Below are 17,269 nucleotides of genomic sequence, written 5' to 3'. Positions count from 1 at the left end.
ACATTTACAGATCAAGAGAATACATTAAGCATTCTCTGGGTTTATAATATAAAGCAGCACATTTTGTTACACTGAAAACTTCATGCTCACAAATAACACCAATTGGTGCATTGAGGCTCTGGCTATCAACTCTAATAGAGACAATATGAACTGTGGAAATTTGTAAATCTTTGAAACTCTCTATAAAATGCATATAATTGCCTATTTTAATTGTTCAAAAACCAGATATAATGCACTGTAATATGCATTAGTGCGCACAGTGGAAACCGGCGTGGCGCTACCATAGAAGCTAACATCCACACTTTTCCTTTTCTCCACTCTTGGTGGCTCAACCAATCAACATCAAGGAAAATGAATGGTACTTCTTGATTGACTGCTTTGCAAATGAACGCCTCCCTAGTGAGGTGTTCCAGACAGCGAGAGGAGACTCAGAAGGACCCAGGACACTCTGGAGGGACAAAGTTCCCCAACTGACCTGGAAACACCTTGGGTTTCCCCCAGAGGAGCAGGTCCAGGTGGGAAGAGGGAGGTCTGGGCCTTCTGCCTAGACTGCTGCCCCCAGGACACGACCCTGGATAAACAGATGATGGTGGATGAAATTTAGAGTTAGGTTCCACAAAAAATAATCGATGAATAAGCAAATCTGCCAAAACTTAACTTCAAATAGATTGGGTTCCTCTCTGTCTGACATTGCTGTGGCATAAAACATTTTCATTATCATTTCAGCGAGATATGGCTAAAAGGGCTAATTTATGTGTTAATTTTTATATCTTCTCGCTCTAGAATGGGAGGACATTTTGCCTTTAAGGTCATTGACAGTGAGTGAACTATTGTCTCTAATTGCCGCATGTTAGTTGAGAATCAAAAGGTTTTAGGTGCATAAACAGATGCTGAAAAATGTTCTTATAATCTTTGCACATTGCAAATTCCTGCAACTGTTGCCTGCTTCTCCACAGCAACGCAGAACCAAGGCTGGAAAGCTGCCCTGAAATCCACATGGGAAATGAGAGGGAAAAAAACAACCAAAAGACTACATTACACAATTAATCAATAAGTTAATGAGATCTCATTTTCTCTGAAAAAAGACTATCCAGGCAAAAAGTTCCCCCTCAGCCTTTTCCCTCTGCTCTTGGAGAACCAACTCCTGGTATTACACTGTGGAAAAAGAAAGCAGCCAGCAGGAAATTAAATTAAATTACCATCCTGATAGATTTATGTGGTGCTTTACATTTTCATTGTGTTGTTTTCGTCTCCGCGTGGAAGTGCACCTGAGTTGGGAAAGAACTGTTAAATATGCTGTAAAGTAAGTGGAGAGAGAGAAGTAACTGTGAGAGAGAGTGAAAAGTTGCAGACGTCATGCACCTCTTGCTCCCTCATTGGCTTCCAAACAAGAGAAGACTCTTAAGAGTAAAACACAGAAATGCAAAATGGGAATGTTTCTTTGTGTCGAGTTCTGCAAGTGTGGATGCATACCTGTGTTGTTCCTGGTGAAAAGGTAGACACAGTTGGGAGAGTGGCTGTTGAATGGAGGAAATTGTGTGTAACCGTGTGAATGATTGTTTCCAACTAGCCTGTGTGTGTATGTGCATGTGTGCATGTGTGTGTGTGTCCTGTAAGTGTCTCTTCTACGCTATGCTAATGAGTTTTATCCTTTTCCGTCTGTTTCTGTGCTTTCCTGCTTCTTTTTTACACATGCTGAAACATGAGCCGTGCGTGCATCCTAACCCCCACCTGCATCTACTCGTTTCACGACCGCTCATAATTAAACATAGCTGTCTACATTCTCAGTCCAAGTAAAGATTGAGGGCATCTTTTGGCTATTGACACAGCTGGCGCTGCCATCTGGGGACACCGCACACTGTCTGTGATATCACCAGCCAATCAGGCCATCAGTCATCACCTAGTGTCCGAACTGATGACAGGGGACACGGAAAGCAGGGAAATAAAACATTGATATGCCCGGCTCCGGCTCGTGGTGGGAAATTGTGGGAAAGGTCATCTGTCTACCTCAGCCTGCTTTCCAAGCCACTGAGCTACAGAAGCCCAGACACATCACAGAGAGGCGGGAGCTGTTTTGTGTTTTTTAAGATGTTTTTATTGAAGTATTTCTACGCGTCACAGCCACACCCCTGTCTGATATAACAGAGAAGCGGGAGGTGGGGGTTGTTTCTCAGATTAATGGTTCACACAGAGAGGGAGCACAGCCCTACAGTAGCAACACTGTGATTTATTTGCCACTTAGTACTGATGAAGCTTCAAACTGCACTCACACACACACACAGGCACCTAAACGCACACACACACACATTGTCACAGCATTTTTCTCGATCAAAGTCTGAGTTGGTTCATCTATTCCTGCATCTTGTTTAGATCTAAGTGTGTGCACACGTTGAGAGTTTCTTTTCTCTCTTTTTGCTGACTTGCGTAAACAGGAGAATCTGCGTTAGTTTGTTCCCCACAAAATAATATCAACCATGTGTTTACAATATCTTTTAAAAATTACTGACCAAAACAACATAATTTGTAATAGAGGAGTACAAGAAAAAAGGAGAAGCATTTTTCTTTTTCAACTGATAACACGACCGGATATAATGAACACCGCAGAATATTCCTGCAGTAAAGGTTAGGCTTAAAGCAACGTTAGGTTAAAAGATAATATTTCAAGCTTTGTAAATCTCATTAAGCTCAGTTCAATCCATCATCTGATAACTGAAAAGTATGACACAACAGCAAACCTGCCAAGATATGACAGCCAAGGACGCCATTAATCGAAGAACCAGCAACAAGGTCCATTGTAACTCTAACAGGACTGCAAGGATCCTAATATCCTATAGAAAAATCTGCTGACAAAACAGAGTAATAAGGTACAAAGCAAATATGTGGGAGAAGGCACTAATAAAATGTTTTTGGTTTGTAAGCAGAATGCTTTATGTGGCCAAAAACTAACACTTTTCACATTGATGTAATTAGGCTGTACACTGATTGCTTTGATTTTATTTGTAAAATAAAATTTAAGTGCACAAATTTTTTATTTTAAAGGTTCTACTTTTGTGTCCCTAGAATCCAGAGGGCCCTGTAAAACTTAGGACTGGCCGGATGTGAACCCCAAGCCTTGAGTTTGACACAAGTGCTTTAGGTGTACATAATTCAAGACTTCGAGGGGATGAATGCAAATGCATCTCGCAGTTTTCAGATTTTTGTTTTTCGTAATGACAACATCCATTATCTTCCTCTCACGTCCCAGTAATGCATAGTTTATAACATGAAATCCTCAAAAATATCCAGACAAGATCACAAAATATAAAAAAGTTTAAAAACAGGAATATTTTTTCAAGGCAGTGTGTGTGTTGTGGTTAATATGTCTTGAATTAGATGCTTCAGTGGGAGTCAAACTTGAAAAATCGAAAGAGGGACATTGTGTAAGTGTTGGGCAATCAAAGGGAATTTCATGGTATTTATACCAGCATAACATTATGCTATTATTCATATGCTGTCAATTTAGAAAAATTTGCCGACGTAACCCAGTGATCGTTTGCATGCAGTAAATTGTTGAGTTTTGACTTGGTAAATACCGGCAGAGTTAATTGAGGGCATCATCACACTATGTGGGAGGATTTGTCAAAATGCCATAAGTGTGTTACGCTGACACACATTGTAATTAACACACATGCAAATGTGTGTACACACCCGCATTAGCTCACCCGCTGGTATGCACAGTTGTGTTTTGAGACGCAGGAATACAGGCAGACACATAACGAGTGAGATTACAGTCGATTTCTGATCCCTGATTTGTTCTGCCGCTTGGCTTTAGGGGTTGAGCATTTCCTCCTCTTGTTCTCTCACACTGTTGTCAGTGTGAGGTTTACCGCAGAAGTGTTTTAAGCTCAGCCACATTTACCTCACATAACCCAGTTTGCTTTTCCCACATAAAGGCACTCACATCTGTACTGAATTAACTATGCATTACTACTACTACAGGGTTAGGGTTACCCTTAACCCCTTGCATGGGGGAGTTCTACACTGTCTTTAATCTTTAATTTGTTAAGAAACAATACCACAGACTGCCGGTTTAGTCACACTGTCTAACTTGCTCTCTGCTTTTTTGTGTTTTCCCTGCAGAACCCAGACATTGTGCTTGTCCACTATTTGAATGTTCCAGCTATTGAGGATTGTGGGAAACCATGCGGACCAATCCTGTGCTCCATCAATACAGACAAGAAGGAATGGGCCAAATGGACCAAAGAGGAGCTGATTGGACAGCTAAAGCCCATGTGTTAGTATTTGAAAAATTGCATTGAAAACTTTTCTTTTTCCTTTTTCTCATTTTAACTTTCAACTTCAACTATTAAACTTTAGTAAAATAGACTATAACAGCCTTCATTGATGCATGTTGTTCAGCTTTACAGTCTCTCTTTTTTTTTTTTCTTTTTTTTTTGAGGAGCTCATAATTTGAACTTTACAGTACGTTTCCTTAGCACCTAACTCTAGCAATCATCTTTTGCCAGTATTCCTAGACTGCTATAATACAGTATCCGCTTCCCGGAGCTGTCTGCTGCTTCTGGGTCAGAGTTCAGCTTTTTCCCTTGACCTCTGGCAAGCGTCTGGCCAGGCTGAGACAGCAGCTCCCCTCTGTCTGGACCATAGAGGCAGTCAAGGCAGAGTAGGGGCAACAAGCTGGTTATTGATTCATGTTAGTGCATGTGAGCAAGAATATTAGACTCACCAGAAATCCCCTGCCACCCCTTCCCAGCCTCTTTCTGTCTCCTTCCTTCCTGAATGGATTGTTTCCTTTTGTTATTAACCGTACCAAAGATCAGGAAGTTGCAATGTGTGTTTTACGACCATACATCAGGGCACAGACTGAGGTAATGTTTTGGAAAAAGCACAAGTTTTGTCTGATGATGGTAATATCCAAAAGGGGAATTTGTGAAGGCAGTAAAAAACTTTCCGAGTTCCCGTAAGATACCTTTTAACAACCAGACTGTGATTCCAGGGTGTCTGTCAGGGGCCAGCGGAGCTGTGACTGATATTCCGATGGCCAATTATTGGTGATGTGGCCAGGTGAAGAGGAAGGTGTCAGCAGCTTTATAAGCGCACTCACATGCCGGCTGCATACTGAGTAGGCAGTCCCAGCCATCATCAGCCAGATCTGGGCTATATTGTCCCCCTCAACACTGCATTAGTTTTAAGACGTTTCAACATAAAGTCTTACCTCAGGACAGCGTCAGAGCAACAAAGATCCACTATATTCATTACATCTGTGGCTTAATGTACAAATCAAGCTCCATTTGCAATAATGCGTGAAGTCATTAACTTTAGCAGTTGTTGGGACAAAGTGTCTGAGAGTGAGATGCCTTCTAGCTGCCAGGCAACACAAGGGGGGCAACATAAAGAGCAAGAATTCCTCTCCTGCTTTCTTTCTGTTTTTGCTGCCTGTCTTTCTTCTTCTACTCTCTTTTCCTCCTTCCTCCTGAAGCACAGAGCGCGCCGACACGACCTCATTCACGGAGAAACATTGCCATCTAGTGGTCATGCGAGGTAGCAACCCTCACCCCCAAACGAGGATAAAGTTTGAATAAGGATACTGTGAATAAACCATGCGTTACATTGTCTCGAATTGAAGCTTAGCTCTAACTTTACCTCAAAGTACCTTTTACCAGAGTGACCATTAGTTGTCTAGACTTCAAGTTTTGTCTTGAATTATTTAGATTTGGAATAGTTTTCTGCAACACAAAAGGCTATATTCTTCATGAAACTTCCAGTAGTTATAACCTCGTTTTTATTTTACTGATTCATATTTTACTGCAGAAGAACTTCTTAAATGTGAAGTGAAAGGAAAATCACATAGATTCTGCTTTTCAAATTGAAACCTTAAAAATTAGTGCTGTGAATTTATACAATCCTTCCTCCCCCTTTAGTCAAGCCCCCCAAGTAAAATATTGATTTGAAAAAAAGTACTAGTTCCACTGGCAGATTATTTATTTATTTATTTATTTATTTATTTATTTATTTATTTATTTATTTATTTATTTATTTATTTATTTATTTGAATAGCCCAGTCAAAGTCCAGCTATAAATCTGAGAATCTATTTCAGGACTTAAAAACTGATTCTCATAAATGCTCCCCTCCTAATGTGACTAAGCTTGAGCTTTTTTGCAAAAACAAATAACCAAATATTTCAATTTCTAAATGCACTAAGCTGGTAGCGACAGACCCCAAGATATTTACAGCTGTAATTGCAAAAAGCGTTGACATTTTGAAAGACACGTATCATCCTTTTTTCCATTTAACTCTTCTAGCCTACTTTGTGTTGGTTTATGGAATGCATTGATTGATGGTTTTGGATGTGATGTTTTAATGTCACAAAATATAGAAAATGTTTAGGAAGTATTGATAGATTTACTTGTTTTAATGTTTTTGTGAGCACAGTGTTGCAGTTGTGGCACTTGTTCTTGTCTTATTTCAGGCATGAATGATTTCTCCACAAAATAATTGACAGAAAAGATGAAAACCAGTTGATTTGTGACCTAAATGAAAAACATTGGATAGTTTTAAAAAATGCTCAAGCTCTGTTAAAAACAGGCATCATCATCCATAACATGCTGTAGGTGTTTAGTAAGAAGTACGGAGAGAGAAACTGGGCGGAGTGCATGACGTTGCTACTCAATCGGGCCACAGTTCCAACACAGCCAGCTGGATTTACTTTTTGCCTCTAATGAAACAAACACCGTACACTGCACATCCACGTCCCCCGGCCTCACTGACAGCAGCTCTAACAAACTCTGACAGGCAGAGGGCTGATCCTCAGGGTAGACGATTTGACCAAAGAGGCAAAATGGACAAATACGCCTCCCAGTGGGGAACTCTTCTACGTTGCTCCCAAAGTTCCTCACGATGAGGTGCTGCTGTTTTTATGACGGCATGCAGTCGTCAGAGTGATCATCTGACTCGGTTGTTGCTTTGTTTCTCCGCCGGATCTGCCCAGGATTAAACCTAGTGCCGCTGCTCCTGTCATGTCCGCTTTAGAATTAAACAGTCAGTGAGAAGAGCAGACAGGCAGACACCGGGGTAACTGTACATCAGCCACCCAGAGCCTTCAGGGGTGACACTCGTCTAGATGAGGAGGACTGTGGCAATCTGGCATGAGCGATTAGGAAGGAGAGGAGACGAGATTGTTAAGACAAAGGCATGGCCCCGCTTGGTGGATGGAGTTTTGTTGTGTTGTGCTCTCGCTCTTGCTGTCACACTGTCAGAGTCAGATTAGCAGAAAGGACGCTCTTCTGTCCTGCAGCGGTCTCACTAGCTTCCCAGTGAACGTGCAGAAGCATTCCGGTTGTGCTGCTCTCCTCATTATGTCTTTATTAGAGATTTTAGCATCAACTCATTTGTACAATTTGCATTGCGTCTGTCAGAAGGTTAATGGCGAGTGAAGCCTCGTCGTTTAGTCAAATCTCCAGACACAAACAATTATTTGTGCAGCAATTAAATTGATATTAGATGGATCTTTTCTTTTATGTTCACTCTGTATCCTTTCTTCACATCAGTCTCTCTGGAATAAAGTATAAATGAATTTCATTTCATAATGTTTTTATAACACGCAACTATGAGTTGTCAGGGGATTACGTAACATTTGCTTGATCACAGCGGCTCTACGGACATCTGCTGGTGACAGTTTATAATCTAGCAGAAGATCTAAAAGCTTTCAAGTTCGATCCCCGGCTCAGTCTTCAGTCATGTTTTTCCCCAACGTTTTTCCATTTTAATTTAACAATTTTTATCTTTAATCCACAGTACCCCCATCGTCTTACCAGGTTCTCTTGTCCTTTTTATCTCAAATGCAAACAGCAAATTCTCTGCGTTTTTCTTTCCTTATATATTTTTCTCTTTCATATTTATTTGAGAGCTGCTGAAGTGTAGAAGACTTAAATTAAAGCCGGCTTGATTTTGTCTGATAGGCTAAATATGCTTCTGCTCTGAAATATTACCTTTTTCTCCGGTTGAGAGCCTGAGCACTGTAGCACTCAGTGGTTTCTCCTGCCAGGCTTTTATGACCACTAAAAAGCACTATCTGTCCCATCAGAAATCATGTCTGCTTGACAAGTGGAGCAATAGAAAGTATTAGCAGGTACCACTGAGGTGTGACTGAGGCAGGGAGGGGAACTTTTCTGGAGAAAGGCTACCTTTCTCCTTCGGTGCAAGCGGCTGCTGCTTGGTGATTTTCCTCTTCACGGGTTTTGAGAAAAAAGTCACAGATCGTGGTGGAGTTTGAGTTTAGGTCAAGTTTCTTTGTCAGCTTCGTCAGCACTGACATGCAGGATCCTGTAGTAGAAAAAGTCCAACACAGAGACAAGGGAAAGTAAAGAGCTGAATTTCAGTTAAGCAATGTGACATTTATACATTCTCATCCTCATAATGGCCATGGATGCCACAAAAAGGTTTGCCTTTATGTGATTTGGATGAACAGGTTTTTTTTTTTTTTTTTTTTGGGGGGGGGGGGGGGGGGGGGGGGGGGGTTCTCAAATTGAAATGATAATATNTTTTTTTTGGGGGGGGGGGGCGGGGGGGGGGGGGTTCTCAAATTGAAATGATAATATTAAATATGAGAATTTGGCTTCATAACCAGTTTATTGTGCATTTATTGTACTGCATACAGTTTATTATTTAAGTTTAATCCAAACACAGACAAAATTATTTGTAGAATCATGAATATATACATTCACTCCAACTAGAATTTGCTTAAATGGGACCTACTACATTGTATACTTCCATTTGTGTCTCAGCTGCTTCTAGAAACAGCCCAAGCTCTTAAAAATCCACCCAGATGTTGTTTTGGCAATCAGTTGATGTTTTTTGGTGTCTGGAAAATGAGCCCTTTCAAAAACCCCCTCATTGTTACGTCACAATCAACAGACAGTGTGTTAACTTACCATCCAKAAAMTATTTACTGCATTCTTGCTTGTGCACGAGGCTTTTCTAATGCTTTTCTAAGATATACAGTTGTATAATTACACATCTGTTTCCTACCATATTCACATGCCAGTGTAAACGTTGAGTTAGGGGACGTAGCCAGCAGCAGTTTATTTTTTAAATAAAGTGACAAGAGACTCTAAAAAGGCTCATTCTGAAAGGAGTTCAAAATAGGCAGAACTGAGCAGACTAAAATCTAATTATCTAAGAGTCTTTTTGTGCAAAAACTATGATGAACATGTTTTATATTGCCTATAGACCTATCCGAACCTGTTCAAGGAAAGACAATTTTTAAATCTCCCTTAGAATGTTACACTCACAATGTTCATGTCTTGTAACCATCAGCAACCTTTATTTGCATAATTATAAGAGTTCAGTTCAGTGTTTAAGCAAAGTCCATACATTTCTGGTGCATGGTTGAGGCCAACACCTTGTGAAGGAGGTACAGACTGCTGAATGGCAGCCTTCTGTGTCCATTTTGAGACAAGTTTCTGGTCTTTTTCCCAATGAAACACCCAGCTATGTCCATGTGTCAATTATCTAACATTTGATTTGACGTCATATAGACAAATTTGAATGTAGTTTTCCTCTCCTGATTTGGATAATCTCCTGTGATCAGTCTATGCCATCCCATCTCTGAACTCCACAGGACATAGCAGCAGATGGGCAGCAGCAGCAGAGGACCGCACCAGTCCCATGTGGCTCTAAGCTCAGGAAACGCTGCCCAGGCTCACCAATGTTTCATAATAACAGATAATGGTGTGGGGGATATTTTTACTGTGGCCCATTAATACTAATGAAGCATTATTTAAATGCCACATCCTACTACATTACTATTGCTGACTGTATCCACTTTTTACGAGCACAGTGTGCCCATCTTCTGATGACTGCTTCCAGCAGGATAATGTATCGTGTCACACATCATCTCAAAGTGGTTTCTTGAAAATGATAATGATAATTGACTGGACTCCGGTGACCTCCACAGTAACCAGATCTCCATCCTCTAGGATGTGGTGAAATGGGAGATTCTCAGCGTAGCTGTGCAGCCAACGCCGCTGCATCAAAAGTATGATGCCATCATATCATCATGGAGCAAAATCTCAAAAATGTTTCTTCTGCCTTGCCGAATCAAAGAAGTTCAGAAGGGAATCCAACCTAGTAGTAGGAAAGTGTATCTAATAAAATGGTTAGCATGTACCTTCTGGTTAATTTATTATATTTGACCACTTTGGATTGCACAAAAATAAAATTTAAACATTTAATATACCTCATGCTGATGCAACACAACAATGCAACCAATCATGGTATTACATGTTAACTATAAAGCTGGGATGTATCAAAAGCACCATACATAATTCACAGATGTGAGCCAAATAATCAAGTTATTATTGATTTGAGGTGGAGTAGGAGGAGCTGGAAATAATCCTTCACTTTTTTTATTCCTCTTATTGTCTGACACTAATTCCTCTAGCAGCAAAACAATCCCACTTAATGAAGATACCACAAGCATTATTAAAAGTTGTGAAAGTTTTCTAACATTTTACCTTGATTTCTCAAATAATATCATTTTGACTATATCACTCAATCTTCATCTGATTTTGTACTAAAGATTTTCTTCTTCAGACCTCTTGCTTGTCTGTTTTTGAACCTGAAATTCAGTCGAGTTTGTTGTCAGTTTTTAGCAGGGACTTCTTAATTTGAAAGTTTACACTACATAGAGATGTAAAGCAGGCTGCTTCAGTAGGACAAAGATCCAAATTACCTATTAAAACTTATTTTTTAATGCACAACACAGGCTGTTATTAACCTTCTAGAATATCCTAACTTGTGTCCTACTGAAATTTGTATAATGTGTTTACATGCAGGTCCGTGCTAGAAAACCAGCTAATTTAAATGTATTCCACCAAGAACAGGAGTCAAATATCCAGTTATTTATTACAAAATCCTGTTGAGAACTACAGTAAGCATGTGGTTGAGGTGCAACTATCTAATGTACATTAATTGGAAATATTTGAACCTCTTTGGATTAGAGAAAATTCCCAATTAATTTGTGGACCAAATTCTTGTTTCTGAAATTTTATGTTCATTAATCAAATTGTTGTGTGACTGCATACAACAATGAAAAAAAAAACATTCAAATGCAAAGGAGCATTTGTGACTGTGACTATATTTGAACTTCCCACCAGATCTGTGAAGTGTCTTGTGATTATAAAGGAAAGTTGTCAAAACATTATCACAACATTTTAAAAGAAGAACACGCAAGACATCTCTAATCTGAACATCGTACGTGGATAAGTGGATTTGTCCCTTTGTGAAAAATTAGACGTTTGAATTTTTCTGCTTTCCTATTGCAACTGCGTGCTTTTAAAGTGCTGTCCTCACTGGAGGATGGGGGCTACCGGCAGACAGACAGGGGCAGTGGGTGGGGGTGGAAGGCTGGCGTGGCTGGTGGTCTGTTGGGCTGGCTGACGTCTCTGTCTCCTCCTCTCTCCCGGCAGTTCATGGCATCAAGTGGACTTGCAGCAATGGGAACAGCAGCTCTGGTTTCTCAGTGGAGCAGCTAGTGCAACAGATTCTGGACAGCCACCAAACTAAGCCACCTCCCCGGACTCACAACTGCCTCTGCACGGGTACCCTGGGTAAGGGCTAGTGGGTGGGGCAGTAACTTTTTACGAAGAAAATAACTTGCAGAAACGTCTCAACACAATGGTTTGTGTGATAAATTTGACAAAGTGACTGAAGTCTTTCACAGCTCGGTGTTGTGTCAGCTGAATATTTTTACATGCGGTTATCCATGTTAAGGTCATTTCCGTAATAGCCCAGCTGGTTTAAATTTTACAGCACTTATTTGGACATTTGATCTTTTATCTCCCTAAGCTCCCTGTGCCTCGAAGAGAGAACTTAAATTAACATATTTATTCATGGGCAATTTCAGGTCAGTTTACAAAATTTCTCTGAGCTTTCCTGACTCTTTTTTTTTATTAGATCATAAAATTGGTGGTATGATAGTTAAATATCTCAGGAAGATGTCGGTGTGTTATTTTAGAATAATTTATTAAGGTACTAAGGCATTTAGAGAGGAGAATTAGATGACATGTCAAATTCTTTGAAGTGTTTAAAGGCTTAAATAACCAGGCATGTCATGTAGCCTATTGCATCACTAGGTCTGAAAGATACTGACCCATTTCCTTACAATTCAGTTTGTTTAATTCTGTTTATTTTTATACTTCAATTTACAACCAAAGTCTTCTCAAAGCGCTTAACGAGCAAAAAAAAGTCCAAATAATATAAATTTTTTTGCCAGTTAGTTAAAAGTTGTTTTAAAAAGTTTGAAAACTAAATATGTGAAATTAGTTGAATTTTATCATTTCTTTTCCAGGTTTCAAATATATTGTCATATGCATTTACTTCATGGTACATGACAAAAATGCTTTAAAAAAAGATTTTGTCTTCCCTATCTGTCATTGTGCCAAAATAAATTGATTGTTAACTTTTCAAAAGTATGTACAGGCATGGATAAAGGATGTGTGTGTGCTCCTGCAGTCATGCCATGGGAAAACATTTTATTGCCCATATTTCCGGTCGTCTCAATAGCGCTGTAAGCTTATCTATTTAATATGCTCCCAGTCTCAGGTTCCCCATAAAGATCAATAAACATTTATGAGATTAAACTTCCTTCACCTTGTCCTCCATGTAGTTTCTGCTCCACATTCACAAAGCATTCAGATCAGTGTTTCAGCTGTCAGTTGTGTTTTTTGAAGCTCAGACAGCTGCTCCGGCTTCTGCTGTTGTAACTTATGTTAACTGTTGTTAAAAAATTCCCAGAATTCCCATCAGAAAAGTAGAAAGCACAGCACCTCACCCAAAATGATTTGACTAATCACTTTAAAATTTTTCTTCAATGTTAAACTTAAAAAGAAAAACTTACAGAATAATCCAGAAGTTTGCAGATTATCTTCCATTTTCATAATAATGTGCCAAGTTAGACTACAGAGAATGAAAAAGGAAACAATGACATGTGTAATTACGTGTTTATTTTACCAGCAGAGGACAAAAAAGGTGTACTATTTTACTTTTTAATTTAGCTTTAACAGGTCTATTGTGTTTATATGTTGCTTCCATAAAATAAAAAAAAATTCATCATGTACAATAAAGGATTTTATTTTTTATGTTTCACCCCAAGTTGCCATATTCTTGAAATGTGTGAACAGATATATATATATATATATATATATATATATATAGCTTTTTGATACCTGTAAACATAAAAAATTCAACTCATTACTTTATTAATGACCACACATCTTGTAGTTACATTGTTGTTTTTACCTATTTACCATGAACACGAGCGTTTCAGCGAAACAGTTTAATTAAATCATTAATGCAGATATTGATACTTTTGGCAGCACAGGATTATGTCAGGTCCTGTCAGATAATGAAATCAGCATCTCTGCAAAGCTTTTCAGCACAGGGAAGCAGGAAGTGCTCAGAATATTATTGGAAAATGKCTGCGCTAAACTTGGACTCAGGAAAACACGGTGGACCAGCAGCAGCAGATGGCATGGCTCCCAAATCATCATCATTTGACCTGAATCTCAAGCAACTTGGAGTCAGTRCCTCTCCACTCTTTGCCAGACCGATTTCCAAATGACATGCAAACTTTGCTTTCCTCTGAAGAGATGACTATGAACCTCTGAGCAAATGTCCAGACATTTTTTTTCTCTAGCCCAACACAGATTCTTCCGCCCTCTCTGGTTCAGAATTGATTTAACACAAGTAATGGAACAGTTCCAGTCCATCGCCACATCTGCGTGTGGTGACTTTTGGAAACGCTGACTCCAGCTGTAACACGTTTTAAGAATCTCCCTCAAACTCCTTAATTCTCTACTTTACAATCCCTCCAAGGCTGCTGTCATCCTTGTTCCCTTTGCACCTTTTTCTTTTTGCGGCTATCTCTCCATTTGAAAACTGTTATTGGTTGATGTACACCAGTTTTTCATTAGCTGTAATTCATAATCAAAATTAACATAAAAAAACAACAAAGTATGTACAGTGTCACTTTTTTTAGTTGGTTTGTTGAAATAAACTTTTTGATTACTTTGAATTTAACACATTTATATAACATAACACGTCGGTTCGATATTATTTATGTAATTTTGATTAAGCCTAACATTTTCTATTTGTATTTGTTACTTTTAAAGGCAAAGTATTGCACCTGCCCTTAAAACGTACACATACTTGTCTCAACAGCTGTTCCCTTGCTTTTCACATGTTTTATTGTTTTGGTCATGTATTGTGGTTGTGAGGGACCAAAACACAGACAAACTTGGAAGTTTCATTTTAACTTGAGTCCAGAGTTAAGTACCAAGAACACATGAGTGTACTTTTCAGAGCAAGTACTGAAGGTATTTGCTCTGTTATAAACTTTGTAATATAAACTGGCTTTGACTAAATAAAATGGACTTAAATGTTATTTTTTGCATTTTCAAGAAGGCAGATTATGCAAGGCTTCTTCTACGCTTCAATACTTATATACTTACTAAAAACCTAGCTGTGTCATGTTCACACTAATTACTAATTCATGAAAACTAAAAACACTCCCATATTTTGTTCATATGACTGTCTTATTGAATTGTGTTGTTTAATCGACATTTAAAAGAATATATTTGTTGTCATTCTTTATGCCTTCAGGTGCAGGGAGCAGTGTACACCACAAATGCAACAGCGGCAAACACCGTATCATCTCCCCTAAAGTGGACCCCCGTTCTGGGGGATACAGCAGTGCACACTCTGAGGTCCAGAACAATGATGTGTCTGAAGGGAARACCGAACACAGTGCCCATGGTGGAGGAAAAAGCTCTGGGGGAGGAGGAGGAGGTGGCGGCAGTGCCAGGGAGAAACGCAACGGCAAAGTCCACAAGCCTGTCCTCCTGCACCAAAACAGCACAGAAGTGTCGTCCACCAACCAAGTGGAGGTCCCTGACACCACGCAGAACTCCCCAGTGTCCATCAGCAGCGGCCTCAACAGTGACCCAGACATAGCAGACAGCCCCGTGGTGACAGGGATGACCCATGTTCCGTCTGTCATGTCTGGCCTGTCCCAGAGTGTCTTCATGTCTGAGGTCACTGGAGACCCTGTCTATAGCATGTCTCCAACTGGGGGTCCCAATGCTCACCTGATGGGTGCAGATGCCACTTCACAGGGCTTGGTGCTGTCCATGACTGCTGATCGACACAAATTTGCCTTCCCYGGAGGAGGAGGAGTAGGGGAACCTGGGACCACCACGGCAGGAGACAGTCTGTCCATGTTGTCGACGGCAAGTGTGTCTGAAGAACTGGTGCTAACCAGCAGTCTCGATTCTGGAACCATCAAGATTCCAGAGACCAGTATGAACTTTGATCCTGACTGCTTCTTGAACAACCCCAAACAAGGCCAGACCTACGGCGGCAGCGCGATGAAGACAGAGGGCAACTCCTCCTCAACATCTTCTTCCTCCAGCGGCAGCAGTAGCACCAACGGGAGTCTCCAGCGCTCTCCCAACATGTCAGACAATAGCTACCCCTTCAGCTCAGYTCTCGTAAAGAACATCAAGACGGAAGACACATCATTTGAGCAGCAGATGAAAGAAAGTGGTTATCAGGTCGGGGCAGTGAACTGTGGTGGTGGGGTGCCATCCGGTGCTGGATCAGGTCAGGGTAGTCTTAGTCTGACCCCAACAGGCTCACTGCTTCCTTCAGGAGGGGGGCTTAGTCCCAGCACCACTTTGGAGCAGATGGATTTTAGTGCCATTGATGCCAAGCAAGAATATACTTCTAGTGCTACCACAGTGAGCTATGGTCAGGCCATTCCTAGTCCACATATGCAACACCAGAACCGCTCGCCCAGTTTCTTCCTTCAGGATGCTTCTCAAACCAGCCAGACGCAGCAGGCCAGGTCAAGCATGGGCCAGAAATCACATCTTATGGAGCACAACTCCCATGACACTGGAGCTTATATGGGATTGCAAGTGGTAAAAACTGACTCCCCTTCCAGCAATGGCCACCTTCATCATCACCACCAGAGCCAGACGCAACACAGGGCCAATTGTAATGGAGGTTCACCCACAGAGGGGTCCGGCCAAGCGGCTTCTCTCCAGCTGCTGCAGTACCAGGGGCCCTTTCCTGGGCTGGGAACGGAACATGAAGAGGTTGTTGGTCTAGAACAACCAGGTAATGTCAACTCAGCTCAGACTGGAGCCACAGAGAATGGTGGTGAGAACCTCCTCAAGCCAGGGGATCACATTCAGGTCTGTGGAGCAGCGAACAGAGAGGGAGGGAGACCAGAGCACTACATGCAACAGGCTTCAGATGGTAGCAACGGAGGGGCAGGAGCTGCAGGTGAAGGAGTAACAATGCATAATGGAAACAGCGACGGTAGCAACCGCACCCAGCAGCTACAGCCTCTCCTCCAAGGCACAAGTATGGTGCAAGGACTGTACAATGCAGTGGGAGCCCATCAAGGTCTGACTGGAGCAGCTAGCAACGGAGGAGCTGGTGGAGCTGGCATGGAGATCAGTCTGGACCACTTTGACATATCCTTTGGAAACCAGTTCTCTGACCTCATCAATGACTTCATCTCAGTGGACGGCAGTGGAACCACCATGTCTGCTGGAGGTGCCTTGTATGCTCACCAGCTAGTCACATCTCACAACGCTGAAAATCAGAACCCAGCCGGCGGGCCCCCCCAGCAGGGCCAGGAGGACGGAGGAGCCAGAGGCTCAGGCTACAGCCCCTCAGAGCTCTGCCTTCAGCCTTGCTGCAGCCCTCAGTCGCTAAGCGGAGGTGCAGGAGCAGGAGGCAACACCGGAGAAGCTGGATCGCTGTCCTACATGAATGTTGCAGAGGTCGTCTCTGCAGCTGTTGCCCAAGGGGCTTTGGGGATGTTACAGGCCACAGGTCGCCTCTTCATGGTCACTGACTACTCCCCTGAGTGGTCCTATCCTGAGGTGAGTGATTCGACTCTTCTCTGCTTCTTTTCGCCTGTATGGAAAAACACAAAAAACTGAAATCAAAGACCTGAGAGAAACTATGACGTCAAATTTAAGGCCAAAGCTTTTGTCTACTTTWAAATGTCTCAGTGAAATCTCATAGCTGTCCRGCAGTCAGAAAAATCCAATGATAATGACCCTGTTCTATTAACKTTTGGTTGTTAAGGTGTATTTACAGCTCCAAGCTTCACAGACTTCAACAATAACCTTACAGACGTTTCCCTTATAACTTTGCTTGTCAGGCTACAAACYAGAGGTAGGTAATGTACCAGAA

At 41.2% G+C, this 17,269-nt stretch overlaps 1 protein-coding gene across 5 annotated transcripts in view; it reads left to right on the top strand.

Annotated features, from left to right (window-relative positions):
* The window catches only part of camta1a (calmodulin binding transcription activator 1a), a 393,081-nt gene that overhangs the window by 339,250 nt on the left and 36,562 nt on the right, over window positions 1-17,269 (top strand). For 4 of the 5 annotated variants that reach the window (XM_008414292.2, XM_008414290.2, XM_008414285.2 and 1 more), the window contains 3 exons: window positions 4,120-4,273; window positions 11,467-11,607; window positions 14,660-16,953. In XM_008414292.2, coding sequence (XP_008412514.1) covers window positions 4,120-4,273; window positions 11,467-11,607; window positions 14,660-16,953 — 2,589 coding nt within the window. The remainder of the gene's footprint in view (window positions 1-4,119; window positions 4,274-11,466; window positions 11,608-14,659; window positions 16,954-17,269) is intronic. The other variant, XM_008414291.2, reaches the window with a different exon arrangement.

This window comes from Poecilia reticulata, linkage group LG7 (assembly GCF_000633615.1).
Source record: "Poecilia reticulata strain Guanapo linkage group LG7, Guppy_female_1.0+MT, whole genome shotgun sequence".
NCBI classification, from domain to species: domain Eukaryota; kingdom Metazoa; phylum Chordata; class Actinopteri; order Cyprinodontiformes; family Poeciliidae; genus Poecilia; species Poecilia reticulata.
The sequence above is the reverse complement of the archived record's forward strand: the minus strand, read 5'-3'. Positions and strand labels throughout refer to the sequence as shown.